General features: G+C 43.6%; 1 protein-coding gene across 4 annotated transcripts; it reads left to right on the plus strand.

Moving 5' to 3' along the window:
- The first annotated feature begins 965 nt into the window (after positions 1 to 965).
- LOC133346043 (protein mono-ADP-ribosyltransferase PARP14-like) lies at positions 966 to 16,615 on the plus strand. Of its 4 annotated transcripts, none has more exons than XM_061557325.1 (16): positions 967 to 1,224; positions 3,962 to 4,056; positions 4,176 to 4,233; positions 4,344 to 6,193; positions 7,714 to 7,890; positions 9,909 to 10,130; positions 10,240 to 10,279; positions 10,483 to 10,578; positions 10,926 to 11,045; positions 11,153 to 11,215; positions 12,796 to 12,972; positions 13,432 to 13,623; positions 14,416 to 14,751; positions 15,591 to 15,730; positions 15,850 to 16,022; positions 16,391 to 16,615. In XM_061557325.1, the coding sequence occupies exons 1-15, from the start codon at positions 987 to 989 to the stop codon at positions 15,964 to 15,966; spliced, it is 3,921 nt and encodes a 1,306-aa protein (XP_061413309.1). In that variant the 5' UTR covers positions 967 to 986; the 3' UTR covers positions 15,967 to 16,022; positions 16,391 to 16,615. The 4 variants fall into 4 exon arrangements, with proteins under 4 accessions (XP_061413310.1, XP_061413309.1, XP_061413308.1 ...); XM_061557324.1 differs by having other exon boundaries at positions 3,968 to 4,056; positions 7,651 to 7,890; XM_061557327.1 differs by lacking the exons at positions 967 to 1,224; positions 3,962 to 4,056; positions 4,176 to 4,233; positions 4,344 to 6,193 and having other exon boundaries at positions 7,040 to 7,890.
- Positions 16,616 to 17,426: the final 811 nt, after the last annotated feature.

Here is a 17,426-nt window from a genome sequence, read left to right on the forward strand (position 1 = left end):
CCGGATTCACTGCACCCAATACCCGCAATGCGCCACTAAGTCACCGTGGCGCTGTCGCAACCTCGGAGGCCACGCGGATCATCCCAAAGTCATCCACCCCCCTCGCCCCCAACCCTCTCGCCCCCCTCGCCCCCAACACGACTCACAACCCCCCCACCCCCCTCGCCCCCCACACCCCCAACACCCCCCCAACCCCCTCGCCCCCCCCCAACACGACTCCCCCCCACCCCCCTCGCTCCCCCCACCCCCTCGCCCCCAATACGACCCCCCCACCCCCTCGCCCCCCCACTTCCCTCGCCCCCCCACCCCCCTCGACCCCCCCCGCGCCCCTCGCCCCCCCCACCCGCCTCGCCCCCCCACTCCCCTCGCCCCCCCACCCCCCTCGACCCCCCCCCGCGCCCCTCGCCCCCCCCACCCCCCTCGCCCCCCCACTCCCCTCGCCCCCCCACCCCCCTCGACCCCCCCCGCGCCCCTCGCCCCCAACACGACAAGCAACCCCCCTCGCCCCCCCCCCACCCCCTCGCCCCCCCACTCCCCTCGCCCCCCCACCCCCCTCGCCCCCCCCACCCCCCTCGCCCCCCCCTCGCCCTCAACACGACTCACACCCCCCCTCGCCCCACCCCCCCCACCCCCCTCGCCCCCCCCGAGCCCCTCGCCCCCAACACGACTAACAACCCCCCCTACCCCCCTCACCCCCAACATGACTCACACCCCCCCTCGCCCCCCCACCCCCCTCGCCCCCCCCACCCCCCTCGCCCCCCCACCCCCCTCGCCCCCCCCTCGCCCCTCGCCCCCAACACGACTAACAACCCCCCCTACCCCCCTCACCCCCAACATGACTCACACCCCCCTCGCCCTTCACCCCCCTCGCCCCCCCACCCCCCTCACCCCCAACCCCCCCCACCCCCAACACGACTCGCCCCCCACCCCCCTCGCCAAATCCTGTGCCACCGCTCGCGCCGTCGCGCACGTGACACAACCACGGAATGGCCGCACGTGGTCGTCGTCGTCGTCCTCCTCCTCCCCCTCCCGGCGTTACACGAGACTCAAGTTGCTCCGACCTCGCCGCCGCCGCCGCCGGTCCTCCTGGGCAGCAGGTCCAGGCCTCGCCCGCCATGGAGAAGTCGCCCCCGGACGGGACGACGACGTCGGCGACGTCGCTCCTCAAGAGGCGCCGCGACGAGCCGGGGCCGAGTGCGCGGAAGAGGAGGACGGCCACCGCTGGTGGGGAGCGTGGAGAGCCCCGGGGCGCCGCACGGGTTCTGTCGATTTGAGAGGGTGGTGGTGGTGGTTATGGCACGGTCAGGGAGGGAGACGCGGTCAGGGTGGACAGGCATGGATAGAAGAAGACGAGCAGCTACGACGACTGTGGTGGGATCGTCCATATCTGTGTTGTAGGCCTCGGGGTGCGGTGAACATTGCCGACTCCACGTGGAGAGGGCCCAGTGGGGCAGGAAGAGGCAAGGGCGGGCTGGGTAGTTAAGTTGGTTGGTAGCTGGGTAGTTAAGTTGGTTGGTAGCTGGGTAGTTAAGTTGGTTGGTAGCTGGGTAGTTAAGTGGGTTAGTAGCTGGGTAGTTAAGTTGGTTGGTAGCTGGGTAGTTAAGTTGGTTGGTAGCTGGGTAGTTAAGCTGGTTAGTAGCTGGGTAGTTAAGTTGGTTGGTAGCTGGGTAGTTAAGCTGGTTAGTAGCTGGGTAGTTAAGTGGTAGTAGCTGGGTAGTTAAGTTGGTTGGTAGCTGGGTAGTTAAGTGGGTTAGTAGCTGGGTAGTTAAGTTAGTAGCTGGGTAGTTAAGTTGGTTGTTGGGTAGTTAAGCTGGTTAGTAGTTGGGTAGTTAAGTTGGTTGGTAGCTGGGTAGTTAAGTGGGTTAGTAGCTGGGTAGTTAAGTTAGTAGCTGGGTAGTTAAGTTGGTTGTTGGGTAGTTAAGCTGGTTAGTAGTTGGGTAGTTAAGCTGGTTAGTAGCTGGGTAGTTAAGTGGGTTAGTAGCTGGGTAGTTAAGTTGGTTGGTAGCTGGGTAGTTAACCTGGTTGGTAGTTGGGTAGTTAAGTTGGTTAGTAGCTGGGTAGTTAAGTTGGTTGGTAGCTGGGTAGTTAAGTTGGTTGGTAGTTGGGTAGTTAAGTTGGTTGTTGGGTAGTTAAGTTGCTTAGTAGCTGGGTAGTTAAGTTGCTTAGTAGCTGGGTAGTTAAGTTGCTTAGTAGCTGGGTAGTTAAGTTGGTTAATAACGGCTCACGAATGTCTGGGATGAGCAACGGGTGTCGTAATGGACGTTGGTGGAGGGGCATGGTCGAAGCGAGGATGAAGGAGAGAAATGACTGAGGTTTGTGGCATGAGCTGGGGCAAGGAAGGTGGCCAAGTGGCAAGTTGCTGAGGTCGCAAGGCCGGGATCGGTGTGTGTAGTAGGAATCCGATGAGCTAGAAAGCTCTTAGAGATGTACAATAGGGGCGGGCGGCTCAGGACGTGACGACAACGAACGATGCATAGACACGGTAGGGGAGTGCAAAGTATGGAAAAGGTAAAGCTGAAACTTGTTCTTATTTCACCAGGTAAGGCCCAGCCCACCTGAGCTTTATAGCTGTCGCTTTATTGAGAAGCGATCTGGTCAATAATAACAACCACAAATTGATAGCTTCGACGAAGTGGCTTTTAACACGTGGACATTTATAGCGGAAAAAATCATCTAAATCATCCAAACGCGCGTTGATTCTAAATGTGTGCAGTGATGGGATGGGAGAGAACCCCCCCCCCCGGCGTTAGGGGAGAGGGCAACAAGAACGGGGCCAGACTCGTGGCCTCGAATGTTGGTGGCGCCATTTCGTTCTCGTGGTTTTTCCACGTGGCCTGCTATTGACGATGCGTGGTGGGTGGCGACGGACAGGAGCGAGCCAGAGGGGCCTTCTTCCTTCAATCCAGTTAGGGATTGCGCATGGAGGATGATGACCATCATAATGATGAAATAACCATTATCATGACGATGACCATAATCATGACGAAGACCATCATCATGAAAATGGCCATCATCATGAGTGCCACCAGGGTGGTGTGAAATGTTATCTCCGTCGTCTGGGTATGCAGGAGGCCTTTGGGTTTGATCCCAACCCAGACACTTGTATATTTGGAGTCCGCGTCTCTCTCTCTCTCTCCCCATCCCACACCGATAATCGACATCACGCGTTTAAGAGTATTTTGGCTGCTGTAAATTTCCACGCGATAAGCCACTTCGTTGAGCTATCATTTGTGGCCAGGTCGCTTATGAAAAATATCGACACATTATAGCTCAGTGGGCTCTGCTTGGTAAAATAACAACGTGTATTCATATTCCTGGGTCTTTTTGTTAGTTTTTGTTATTTTATTTGAACCTATCTACGTGACGTTACCGAAAGACCCAAGAATATGAATTCCTGCAGTCACGAAAGCTTTAAGTCAAGATGTTAAAGTGTATTCGTTATGATGATGAAGATTAGGGATTGCAAGTACAAGCTGCTCGTCTGGACCTCGGTAAGTGTGCTGGTGGTGTTGTCGGTAGTAAATTAACTGCAGTTGAATGTGTTTTATCACCATGCTGTGGTGTAAATGTTGAAGTTATGAACTGAGAGCCAGATGATGCCAAATCACTTTTGCATAACATTCGTGAAGCAACATGCGAGTTGAGGTATTTTTTTAAAAAGTAAGGTGTAACGACTTACAACGTACTTCCACTGTATAACAATCTTTTAAAATTACAGTCCTTTTAAATAACTTTTAGCAATTTCTTTTAATTGTGAATACAGTATCTTGAGTGTATCACGGTGAGGCGTTGGATACCTGTCGTGGCCAGGGCTTTCAAACGAAAACATACAGCAGTCGATGTGGACAGCACAGTTTTGTTGGCTTTGTATGGTCTGGTTGATGTACTATACATCATGTAGTGTTAAGAAAACCATGATTTGAAAGCTATGCCCCGTTGTCAATCTTGTTTGCGATGTAAGTGCCAGAGTATATACCAGTCAAGCGAGGTGATGGTGCCCATTTCACGTGTTGCGGTGACGCTCCAAAAGCAAAACATAATTGTGGCCAAATCAAGGTGAGTACTGCACAGTGTACTCATCTTTTCCATATAAATCTTGGTAATGCATTAATTAGTACAGTAACTTCAGAATGAAGTACATTGTAATAGTTTGTTCGTGTTTTTTACTTAAACAGCAAAATGCAAACAGTACTTGCAAGCGTTGGAATAAGAGACGTTCAAAGTGTTCAGCAGGTAAGATCAAGCCTTATAACTGGCACACCAAGCCATATAATGTATTATTGGCCTATGTGAACATTGCAACTTGTTCTAATATAATTTTTTTATTGTTTTTTACTCTCCAGGTATTGAGTGCCCTGTAAACAATCTAAAAGATGAATTGGCACACCTGCGTGTGGAGGAATTTGAGGAATCCATAAATTTACCTCTCATAGCGGTAAGTTCTGAAATTTACTTAAAAGGCGAAGGGAGAAGAAATACCACTGGTGTCCATTGTGAAACTCGGACACAAAATGCCTGTGAACGTGCCAGTGACACGGGTATTGAAACTGGAACTTTGACTTGCCACCGAGAGGACCATATCAACACCGAGGTCTTTCTTGAGATCCAGATATTTGATATATTGCAATTACTAGACATCGAAGAAAAACTTAAGATTAAATTTCCCAAGATTTCGTTATACATTAATAAAGAAAAGTGTTCAGTGATGATGTGTGGAACACCAGATGGTGTGAATGAAGTTGACATGGCTCTTAAAATGGAAGTATCAAACCTGAAAAACATTCACTTGAACGTGTCCAACATGATGATGACCTTCTTGGGTGGCTTAGATATGGATGACTTTTGCAAAACCTATTTCCATGAAAAACACATTAATGCCAAATGTATTATTGATGGGCAGAGCGTCATTATCCTTACAACTCAAGAACATGCGCAAATGGCAGAAGATCAGATGAAAAATATTCTGCGAGAGGTCCCTTTTTTGATTCCACAAAATTCAAAACATGCCACAACAACTCCAAAATGGAGAAACTTTATTGAAGAGATCAAAGGCACACATAGTACTTTCAATGGTATTCTAAGTGAAGTTTTTGATGGAGTTGGTTTCTGTAGTGAAGTGGTCTTGGTAGGGTTTGAGGCCTATGTGAAAAGGGTATTCAATATGTTAGAACATTTTTGCAACATTAATGCATATACTGAGAGGCATGTTCCTGTAACCTCTCTCGAAGTAATTGAATATTTAGACAGTATTACAAATTTTTCTGAAAACCCAATTTTCCAAAACAACTTGCAGGTTAACAAGCAAGAAACAGGTTATTTAATTTCAGGTCATCCAGATAGTGTAAATGCAGTGGAGCATTATTTAAAAAATTTGATTGTCAATGTCTTTGTCGAGAAACTAGACATTAGTTCACCAGGAGCTTTAAAAACAGCACAGAAAGAGGAGAAAAGAGTCCATGACATTTGCCAGGACAAAAATTGTCTACTGAAAATGGGAATATCTATCAACAAAGGTTCCTTATGCTTAGGACAAGATCTTGAGTGCATTAAATTGCTGTCTGCTGGTCGTATTGTATACATTTACACTGGGAACATATTGGTCCATTGTGTTGATGCCATTGTGAATTCAAGCAACATTTATTTGAAGCACATTGTGGGCCTTGCCAAGGCAATAAGTGATGCGGCTGGTCCTGATGTTCAAAGAGAATGTGACGAACACATCCGTATTTGGGGAGAATTGACGGCAGGGGATACTGTCGTGACAAGTGCTGGTAGACTTCCATGCAAGAACATTATACATGCCGTGGTACCTTGCTGGAGTGAACATATGAAGGTTCAGAGGCTTGACTCCCTTAGGAAAGCAGTAGCTAGCTGCCTGGAAATTGGAGAACGTGAAGAATATAACTCTGTTGCCTTTCCAAATCTTGGTGCCGGAATGTTTGGCATTCCTCTCGGTGTTTACTCGGACATCGTGGTTGAAGTCATCATCCAACATTGTAATAAAACCAAGAACGTGGAAAACAAGCTGAAAAGTTTTCATATTGTTGACATTGATCAGGAGGTGTCTCAAGCCTTTAAGTCTGCTTTTGAGAATAATTACAGTTTTGTCCAGCCCATCAGTCCAATACGCACAATGACAACGAAAAAAGGAATGAAAATCTCCATTGTGGCTGGCAACTTGGAACAGGATGTGGTATGTTTTTGCAATTTTTAATACATAACATTTTTACATTCGGGTGGAGTGATTGTTGCAGTGGTTGGTGTACTGCATTGAATCTTGCAATTTTGATTATTTCCAACCATGACTATAATATGAGTGGTGTGAGTGATTTCTGAACCGATCTTGGTCTCCGCTCCACCACCATGCACTGACCAGCATGGTGAAGTGTCGTCAAACTACCATGACATGGCATGAGAATACTGTCGCAAACAGTGGATTGACAAAATAACTAAATAATTATTGAAACATTGCTTTGGTATGTATTGATCAAATATTGTATTGTCTGAATCATGAGTATATTTGGATGCACTTAATTAAAAAAATCGGTGGTATTTCAATGAAACCCTACAAAATAGAGTACATAAATTATGTTCTGAGCATATCAGCACATCACATATGAATGTGGTGTTAATGCCTATTGACCATTGGAACCTCCTTTACCAGTAGCAAAATATGATAATTGTGTTTTTTACCCGTTTTTCTGGCAACAAAACTGACACCTTTTTTACAAGGAGACATGTTTGCATTGACCACAATACCTGCGGTCGAAATGCAAACAAAAACACGACTCTGATAATGTATGCACTGTCCTTGAAATTGATTGGTTTACACCCGAGATAGCTTTTCTTAGAGCCAAAAGGGGCGTCATCTGGTCCAACACCATGTGAGACTAGGCTCATTAAAGGCGCGTCATCTGGTCCAACACCATGTGAGACTAGGCTCTAGGAAAAGCTGTCTCGGGTGTGGACCAATCATTTTCAACGACATTGCATACATTATCAGAGTCGTGTTTTTTTGTTTGAATTCCGACCGCAGGTATTGTGGTCAATGCAAACATGACTCCTTGTTAAAAAGGTGTCAGTTTTGTTGCCAGATAAAAGGGTAAGAAACCAATTATCAATTCCTATTGAGTTTTGCAGCAAGACACTATTTGCTGTTTAATATTGTTTATTCCTGAGTAAAAAAGTACTTAGTTTTACTTAAGTTTTTTCCTGATTGTGTAATTTCTTGAGAGAAAGTATCTATTCGGACCTTTTGCAGAGCAGTGGAATTCGCCATGTGAGAGCATGGCCCACAGATGCAAATATCAAAGAACTGTCTGAAATGCCTTCAAATGACCTCTGGTCGACACTAGTGGGGGTTTTACTTTCCCACCCATTCTGCCACAGATCGATGTTGTAACAGTTTAACCTATATTTGTTATTCATTTAGCTGAAATATTGTCTAATTAAGTGCAGAACCTAATTTATGTTTTTTGTTGTCGTCGTTAGTTACCAGGCTGTGGCCATCAAATCAACTCGCTAGACTTGAGGATCCATCATAGGCATTGCCTGTATTTGATACCAGGATTCTCAGCAGTGCCAGCCAAGAGCACTGACCTCACTCAAGTCACCCCATCCTTTGCTGTATTTTTTACTTTTTTATTGCAGTCGGATGTGCTCGTCAACATTGTGGATCGCAGCATGTGCCTTAATTGTGGTGTGGTGTCAAAGGCATTACTGAAACAGGCTGGGCCAGAGATGCAAGCCATGGTCACTCTGCAAAGCCAAGGCAAAGATGTAACAGATGGACAGATTGTTGAAACGGACACATTTGGCTGCAACTTGGCCTGCAAAAAAGTCTACCACACAGTGCTTCCGCAGGTTAACTCCAAAAACCAAACATCGCAGGTGTGTGATGCTTTTTAAATAAGTTTACCTCTTTTAACCCAGTGCAGTAAATATTGAATTCCTAACCTTTCAAGATTAAGAAAATATTCTTCTAGACAAGATTGCAAACAAAAATCGTATAATCCTAATTTGTTTTTGTGAAAAAAAAGTGCACAAGTGATAGATTTCATGGTATAGGTGTCATTTCCATTCAAAAGAGTACAGAAGATGCCAAAAATGTACGATCTAATCGTGAAGCTCTATCTAATTCATAGGTTATTGGTTTGCAACTGTTCCTAAAATCCATGGCACACTGGTGAATTAAAATCACTTCTATGGACCGCATAGCACGATCTGTAGACGTGGGTGTGCGTAACACGGAGCTGCAGGGAAACGCAGAGGAAAGGTGTTTTGGATCTACACAGACTAGCTGTGCGGATGTGATTTGTTTGTAAATGATTTCTGCATTTTTCAAGTCTTAACAAAATGAAAAAATACTTTTTATCTTAGAGCCACGTGGCAGGTTTGCACCATTTGGGTCTTTAAAAAAACCTGTGAACTCAAAACACGCAGGTTTTTCATTAATTAATGTATCCACTTGTCTATGCCGTCCTTCCCCTATACTCTGCAAAGTAACGGAATTGCTTGCCTTTTCTCCCTCAGTGCGTGGGGCAACGAGTCTGAAAATTAGTTTTTCCATTACAGGCAGTCCTCGGCTTACGAACACCCACACTTAGGAACCAACTTCCATGAAATGTATATATTTTTTCACATTGACGTGACCTCGCACTTGCAAACTGAACCACGGAACTATTTTGTTCAGTGGAGCGATCCTCTGTGAGATGTAAGGAGTCAGCCTCGCGCTTCGAGTGTGTGAATGTGAGGGGGGAGCGGTCGTGTAGCTGTTAAGCGCTCTGCACAAACGAAAGCGCCTATCCGAGTTCGATTCCCGCTCATGGCCAACACCAGTGACCATTATCTGAACTGGTCATGGGCCTCCCCTAGGTCGACTTGGCCTCAAATTAGTACCTGGTATGGTATGTAAACATCGCCACTGGGGAGACAAAGGCGGCTGGGCGTAGTGCTGTACCACTCACCCCCTCGTGTGCCATTCTGGCCTCCATAGGCTCGCAAACGGCGCTTGCCCCAACAGCCTGTTCAGGCCATATATGGGATCCTTGGTGTTTGTGTGCAATTTTGGTGAATAATTGTCATCACAATTGCAAGACCGCATCAGGACTTGTGATAAGTGAAAATAAAATAGTTTTTTTCTATTTATTTTACTTAATATTTTATTTACTGTATAGTATTTGTTTAAAATTACATTCATATTACAATATTTCTTATGAGTTTAACAATGCTTCCCTTTCAACTAACAAATTTCATTACTATACTTTTTGGTTCTTTCGGTAAAGTCACGTAGGTAGAAAAATTAAATAAAAATAATAATATCACGACGCTTCGATTGCAACACAAGCGGTCGTCCTCAGGTGGAAAAAAAGACCACCTGCTTGCCCTTGCAGAGCTCTCTCGCTGCTTCAGCAGTTCCACTGCTGGATGATTATTTTCCACCTGAGGACGACCGCTTGTGTTGCGATCGAAACGTCGTGATATTTTTTTTTTCTACCTACGTAACTTTACTGAAAGAACCAAGAGTATGGATTCCTGCAGTCACGAAAGCTTCGAAACATTTAATTACTGACCATATGGGCATTTAAATACAGTATATTATTGTGTTCTGACTTACGAACGAGTCTCGTGAACGAATTGTGGTCGTAAGTTTACTGCCCTATTTGGTCGAACCTTCGCAGCGAACTGCCATTTACAGAATCCATGATTTGGTGCCTTCATATCGTCGCGGAGTAATGTTTACGTCCTTATGTTTGGAAAAACATGCAATACAAAAAAACGATTGGCCAAAGTTATTGTGGGATCTTTTTAACGTTTCCACCTATTCAGAGTTTAAGTTAATTGAGTTTTTAAATGGGTTATGAAAATTGCTAAATCGAAAATGCTAATTGTGTGCTGTACTCTGGCAGGTTGTTAGTAAAATTATGAAAAATTGTTTGGTGATTGCTGGAACTGCAAGCTTTCGGAGCATCTCTGTGCCTGTCCTGGGCATGTGGAACCTGGGGTATGATGTGAAATCCGTGGCAGAGAGCATGTTCAGTGAGGCTGTCGCGTTCAGCAATGCCAGTGATGGCACAACATTGCAAGAAGTGCGGTTTGTATTAAATTCTCTTAAAGAACACACCATGAAGGTAAGTTAAGTCGTAAATTGGCATGCATATTGTATACATTCTCATTTTATTTGTGCTCTTTAAAAGTTATTTGAAGCATGTTTTGAAGTGAATAATTTTTGTTTGCTAGGTGTTTGATGCTGAGATGGATGACTACCCCAGCAAATCAGGTTTTGTCTACATTCTGTATATAAAACGCAACTACGTGTTCAGTTAATATTTTATGCATTAATGTGGTATATGGGTCCATTCTGAATGATATAACAGTTTACATAGCGATTTAGGAATTGTTCAACAATGCATCATAACGCATGTATGTAGCACACTGCTATTTGTGTTGTAATAACCATTTCTGTCGACATACTATAAACAGTGACCATGAAGAAAAGGAAGTCTGCTCGTATCTCTGTCGCACTGAAAAACAAGCAGACGGCTTTCAGGTGTTCCCTTGGCCCATCATTTGACTCGGGCAAGTCAGAATTGAGTGCTTTTAAAATGTCACGTGAGAATGTGTCTGTTCAAGGCTGTGCTGCGTGTCTCTCAAATGCTTTTTTTGGGGTGTTCCATGTGTAGTTTGGTAAGATGCCTAACGTGTTGTGCTCCATCTGCAGGGAGCTTCAGTTAAATGAGCTTCAGCACGAAAACACATGGGGGATCTAATAATGGGATCTAGTAATGGCCACCGTTAGGTTTTGTGAACTCATTGTCGAAGCTTTTTGAACGCCAGTGTGAGGTAAAGCAAGTTTATGTGCGTTGTTGATTTTAACTTGCACAAGTGTCTTGTTTGATTTGTTTATGCAAAAATAAAACCCACAGGCAACCCTGTAACTAGGAGCATAAATGGGGTTTTGGTGGAGGTCAAGCATGGAGATATCATACACGAGACTTCATATGCGATAGTCAACATCACCTCCGAAACATCTGGCAGATCAAACGGTTGGTGTAGCACCCCACTAACCTGTTTGCACTCCAAGCTTTTGGATAATCTAGCTCTGCTGTTCTTTACTCCTTGAAAAAATATATATATTTGTTTTCTTGTACAGGGATCACCGATTCAATCATGAAAGCAGCTGGCTGGGTGGCAGAAAAAAAATCTAATCTTTGGAGTAAGGAATATTTTTTGTATACACAAGTACACGTATCATTTTGATTTTATTTCAGTAAACTTAAACATACACACTTATAAGCATATACGTGTAAAAGGTTTCCGTTTTATTCCAGTTATAAAGTAACATTGGTCCTCGAAGCTGATCACTGAATTTATATTTTAGTTGAAAAAACAATCCATATGTATGCAGAGAAGCATAACTTAGACTCTTTGGTTCTTCTGGTAAAGTCACGTAGATATAAAATAACATTAATCACGACGTTTCGATCGCAACACAAGCGGTCGGCCTCAGGCGGAAAAATATAATCCAGCAGTGGAACTGCGGAAATAGCGAGAGAGCAGTTACAACAAGAGGCTATATATGTGGCGATGGGCAAGCAAGCGGGGTCTGAGCTGGAAAGGAATTCCACCCCCGGACGCAAGCACGTCAGTTGTGTTAATGGGGGATTAGGGAGAGAGGGATTAGGGAGGGAGATTAACATGAATGAGTTTCTGTCGCAGCATAAGAGTATCGTGCCCACATATGCGCACAACAGCAGTGTTAATGAGAGATTAGTACTATGAGAGTGCAATCCAAGGATGTGAACATGAGAGTGCAATCCAAAGAGAGACATAGAATCGGAAATAACAGCTGACATAGGCAGGTAGGATGGACTTTACTTGGTTAATAACGTCCTTCCAATGATTGCTCAGTTTGTACCCATCTTCTCGGTTGAAGTTGTGTCTGTGTTTATATATCTGGATGGCTTCATGAACAAATCTCCGAAGGTAGCCGGTAGGTTTGCAGAGTACCTCCGTCTTGGAAAAATCAATTTCGTGTGAGCCCACAGCGTTAAAACAATGATCAGCAACGGCAGAGGTATTGGTCCTACCGTGTTTCATCTTATTATAAATACTTTTTTTTGGTAGGCCTTGCAATGGATATTTGGGCAGTTCTTTAAAAGGAGTATTTTACATGTGGAAGTAAACTGCCATACCCAGAGAAACCCCACACACATTAGGGGGATAACGCTCCAATATCTGCACAGATGGCTTCAAGAATCAATTGTGCTGCCCTATTCTGTCCACCTTGTAGCCGGGCTGTGGTGACGCATGCCTGCAATCCAGCACTGGTGGTGCAGGTTGGTGGATTACACAAATGTTGCAAAACTGCCTTCCCAATTTGGTGTTAAGGTGGATTATTCTGGATTATGGGAAGGCGGTACAGCAAGTGTGGACTAATATTCTGTCCCATCTATTTGAGATAGAATGTTGCCTCCTTGCATGCGTGGTTTTTTTGCGGGTGCTCCGGCTTCCTCCCACACGCATAAACACAAGTTGTCTGAAAACATCTCGATATAAGAAAAATACCATGCAGGACGCTGCTGAAAAGCAGTGCTTTGGAATTGGTGTAGCTTCTTGGGTAATTAGGTAATGATTTTGTTTGGGAGTTCAAATATGCATGATCCACCAACCATTATCTCTAGAATGCTGGATAGCAGGCATTCACCATCAGAGCCAGCAAGAAAGGTACTGTATTTTTTTTGTTATTCTACTAAGGCATTGAAAAAATACCATTGACAACTTTGTTATACTCAGGCCAAATTGCAAACAAACCGTTGGTGGTCACAAGTGGAGGAGCACTGCATTGCAAACACATCATTCACGTGGCGAACCCAAGCAGTCCTCAGAAGCTCAAAGCCTGTGTGACCAAAGTGCTGCGTATATGTGAGAAGAGGAGTGTGCCGTTCATCTCCTTCCCTGCCATTGGAACAGGTGTGTGCAGGCCTGTGTAATAGTTGCGTAGTATTTGCACAGTAAGAACTTGTCTTAACTATGTCGTCATATAAATTCAGCATTCTAATTATGTTCAGTTGCAGAGAGCAGTGTTACAGTAATGCGTGTTTACATGTAGTTCATCCAGCAAGGAAGTATTTTCTATAGGGACTTGCCAAACTATGGAATCTGATGAAAACTGGACAATGATATTCACTAGACACTGTGACGACATAAAAAAACTGGATTATTAAAATCATAATTCATTGCAGACCGGTGTCCAAATGGTAATGTACAATGAGTGCATCTAAGTTAATTTAATTACTTGTATGCACAATCTTCCAAACTGCATACCATTGTCTTACAAAGCTTCACTTTATATGGCACAGGTATCTTGAAGTATTTTTATAATGAAAATATTAACGTTAAGGTATTGTGCTATGTACATTTCTGTTACAGGAAAAATGGGCCTCAACCCAGCTGTGGTAGCAGATAAGATGTTAGGTGCCATCGAGCAGTACTCTGAATCTTGTCAGAAGGGCTCCGCTCTTTGTGGCGTACGGATCGTCATCCTCAGGAAGGAGATGCTGCACATTTTCCAGGAATCTCTGCTTGATTGGCAGCAGTCTACAAGTCTGCCTTCATTAGATGGTAAACTGTATTATAATCGCATGAATGTTTGAATTGCACGAATTGTTAATATTTAATTAGCTTGTTCTCAAAATGTTGAGCATGTATAAATAAGGTCTGCAAAATCCGTGCTTTGGGCACCACCATTGCAGGTTATAAAGGCTATGGGGCTACATAGTGCACAGCATAGGGGAAAGAGCAGCAAAATAAAGTCGCACGTAACGTAAGTATTGACTAAAAGACAAGTGTTTCATTGTACGCATTTCACTAGTTGATGACGTTTAAATGCTGTTGAACAAATCGCCCAGAATGTGCCTGATCTTGAAAGCCAGATGAAGGGGTTGTCGATTGCTTTGATGGGCCCACTACCTATAAGCACCCACAATGCATAGCAGGTGGTGATCGGCTGTGGGCTATGTGGTGGGCAGCATAGGGAAGGGTACCACAATCCATTGTACTGTATTTCTACGCTCCCATAACCTCGACTTGCCAAGCTTCACTGATCAGTGTGGTATAGTTTGGTCAAATAACCCCCACAACCCAAATGGTACATGAAGGCCCTCTTCTTGCAGTGGATTGACAAAAGAGCTTTACATGTGCATATTTGATCAGCATGATTGGGAAGTGGGCCATTTAACTTGGCTCCAAATCTGTTTATTTGCAGTCCAAGAAAGAAATGTTTTCAAGGACATGTTTCGCATTCAATATTGAGTTACACTTTGAAATTAGATTTTACTTTCCTATTTAAATTGACATTGTCTTGTCTTCAAGAATGTGCAAAAGTTGAAACATCGTTTCTGTACATCTCTACAGAAAGCCCGAGTTCTGTCATGGAAACAAGACCAAGGGACATGAATTCCAGGTTTGCAGTTCATCCAGCTCACCTGCACATTTATGGCAAATCCTGGCAGAACGTGTCGGAAGCTGCAAGAGAAGTGACGGATATCATCAAGGGAAACCTAACGTGTGTCATAGTAGAGCTGAAGGATGTGACCTTACGGCCCAAGCATTACAGGGAGCTTGAGAACATGGAGATTAGCTTGGGTGTTCGCATCACGGCTGCACCCACCCACCTCTCTGTGGAGGGGACCAAAGACGACGTGCCGCTGGCAAAACTTCACATCTTGCTGTTGCTGCAAGAAGCCAAAGGTATCTTATTTAACAATTTTCTCATTTACATGCTTATTGTAACTTTGCTATGACAGTTACTTGTAATTTGGCGCATCCTGTGAGATATCTATAAGCAGGTTTGAGCCTGGATACTGCTGAGATGGGTGACCATATAACAAGTCGTTTAAGGATGCTGTGGGACAATGTTGCTAGTCGGGTGCGATGCAGAAAAAAAGAATTGTATTCCACGATGTTCAAACTTCTGCTCCTCATCTTCTGTTACTGGACAGCAATTAGAAGTATGACATGGGAAGGCCATCATAAAAGTGTTTTGAAAAGAGGGCTTTACATTTATTTTCGTATTTAATAGCCCTTGCAAAGGATCTTCAGTGTATTTGTCTCCCTAGTGATAGTCAAAGAATGTTGATTCTGTTTTACTTTAGCTTAAGTTTATTGCATTGTGTCTCTAAGTTTACTATGTTGTTTTTTTCTCATTCATTCTTACCTGATGACGGTTGCTTGTGTTGCAATCTAAACGTCCTATTCTATTATTATTTGATTTGATTTTCTACGTGACTTTACCGAAAGAACCAAAGAGTAATTCCTGCAGTCACGAAAGCTTCGAATCTAGTTTATTCTACTGTTTGCAAGTGTTACATATTTTTAAACCTGTTTCTGTTGTGTGCATGCACTATACAATTCACAACAATGGGAGGTGTGTCAAAGGGACCATTGGAGAGTTTTTATTTTATATGGGAGGCAGTGGTTAGTATGAGATTAGAGCAGAGGGGAAGTACATTTTAAGGTTCTCTGAAAGTTTTCGGCATAAATTGGTGCCATCTTAAACTATTAATTGAAATCGAGTCTCTATTTTTCAGAAAACAACATTCCAGTGCACTGGGATGACATGGGTCAGGAAAAATTTGCAATGGTCCCACTTGTTTCAGCAACACCTGAATATAAAGATGTTGCTGACCTCTTCAACAAAAATGGACAATTTAACTACAGAATTGCAAAGGTGAAACATCTATGTATATCTATTTCAATAAAATGTGTTTGTATTTTTAGAAAGCATTTCCACATTTGGTGTTTAAGTGTAATTAACGTGTGTCCATGTGAATGTAAATTGTGTTTTAGATTGAAAGGATTCAGAATATAAACCTGTGGCAAGGTTATCAGCTGCAAAAGAAAATAATCACCGACGAAATAAAGATGGATACCGAGCGACTGCTTTACCATGGAACATTCCCATGACGTCTGCAACAACATTAGCCGCAATGGTTTTGACCGTGGCTATTGCGGCAAAAACGGTAGTTATGACTTCGCGGGTGTTTGAGGAACTGGACAATGAAATCTAATATTCTTTAGTCGAACTTAAAATCAAGCAATTAAAATGTGTAGTTTTATTTTTACATTTACAAGTATTGCTGCAATTAAGATTTAAATTAAACAAATTACGTTAAATATGACGACTCATTTTTCAAATATGGTACAGCAAATTTCTATTAGATTTTGTTTAGTCTGCAGGAGTTAGATTAAAATTGTAATGGAAAATCGCACTTTAAGTATATAAATAGTTTTTTTAAGGAAACCTAACTTTAAGTGAATCTCAAAACTTGTTGGACAATACATGTATCTTGTATTTACTAAAATGTTTTTTTCTCGCTCATTTCTTCAGCCTGGGCATTTGGAAAGGGGACCTACTTTGCGATAGATCCCGAATACTCTGCCAATGACCTGTTCTCAGGTGCCAGACGCCACTGGGCTGAAGATGGTGTTCCGCGCACGCGTGGTCACTGGAGACTACTGTGTAGGGATTCCCAGCCTGAACACACGTCCCAGAAAGCCTGGCCAGGATCCCAGCTGCCTGTACAACAGCTCCGTCAACTGTGCAGTCGACCCAAAAATCTTCTCTATCTTTCATGATTGTCAAGCGTACCCAGAGTACTTGATCACATTGAAAGGATGATTCCACACAATTTAGTGGTGTATATCATTAATGTACATGTTCTGTCGCTGCATTAGCTTGTTTTTGGCATGCAAACCCCCATTTAACTGTAAACATGCTAATTTGATAAGATTTTGATCTATTAAAAAGTTTGATTCTGGTACGAGAATTAATATACTGTTTGGTTAGTTAGAGTTTTGTTCATTGTTCGGAGCACGTAATTGGTTACATTTTAGTACACATACAATAACTGCAATGTTTGTCCATTTTTTGTATGCGTTTCAAAGTCGAGCCTTAAACATAAGGATGCCTTTTATTTCAGTCCAGGACAAGTCGTTTATTGAATATAGGCAATGGCGTGTATTTGATCACAATTAAACTTTGTTTGGCCTAATAGGTCATGGCCATGATCTCGGATCATTGAGACCTATGTTCTCAAACCACAGGTTCAAGGTTCTCGTGGTTATTGAATGTTGCATGCTCTAACCTAGTTAAGCCATATTTCTGTTAACAGGCACTCGCTGAATGAGTAAAAGCCATGGAGCCCTGCTTGGAGCACACGAGTTGTAATAAAAAAAGATTGCGAGTTAAATTCTTGTTAAGTGGTCAATTTTGTCTCGCATGTAGGCAGGATGGTGACTTGGGTAGGTATTCATCCAGCAGTAGATTGCTTGATGACGGGAAGTGGTCCTGTACGTACGGTGCGAAACATACAAACTTTACCATCATGAGAAGTAGGAATTTATACTGGCTCGGCTACCAACAT

The sequence above is a fragment of the Lethenteron reissneri genome, chromosome 23, assembly GCF_015708825.2.
Source record: "Lethenteron reissneri isolate LAM-NWPU_2019-01 chromosome 23, ASM1570882v1, whole genome shotgun sequence".
NCBI lineage: Eukaryota > Metazoa > Chordata > Hyperoartia > Petromyzontiformes > Petromyzontidae > Lethenteron > Lethenteron reissneri.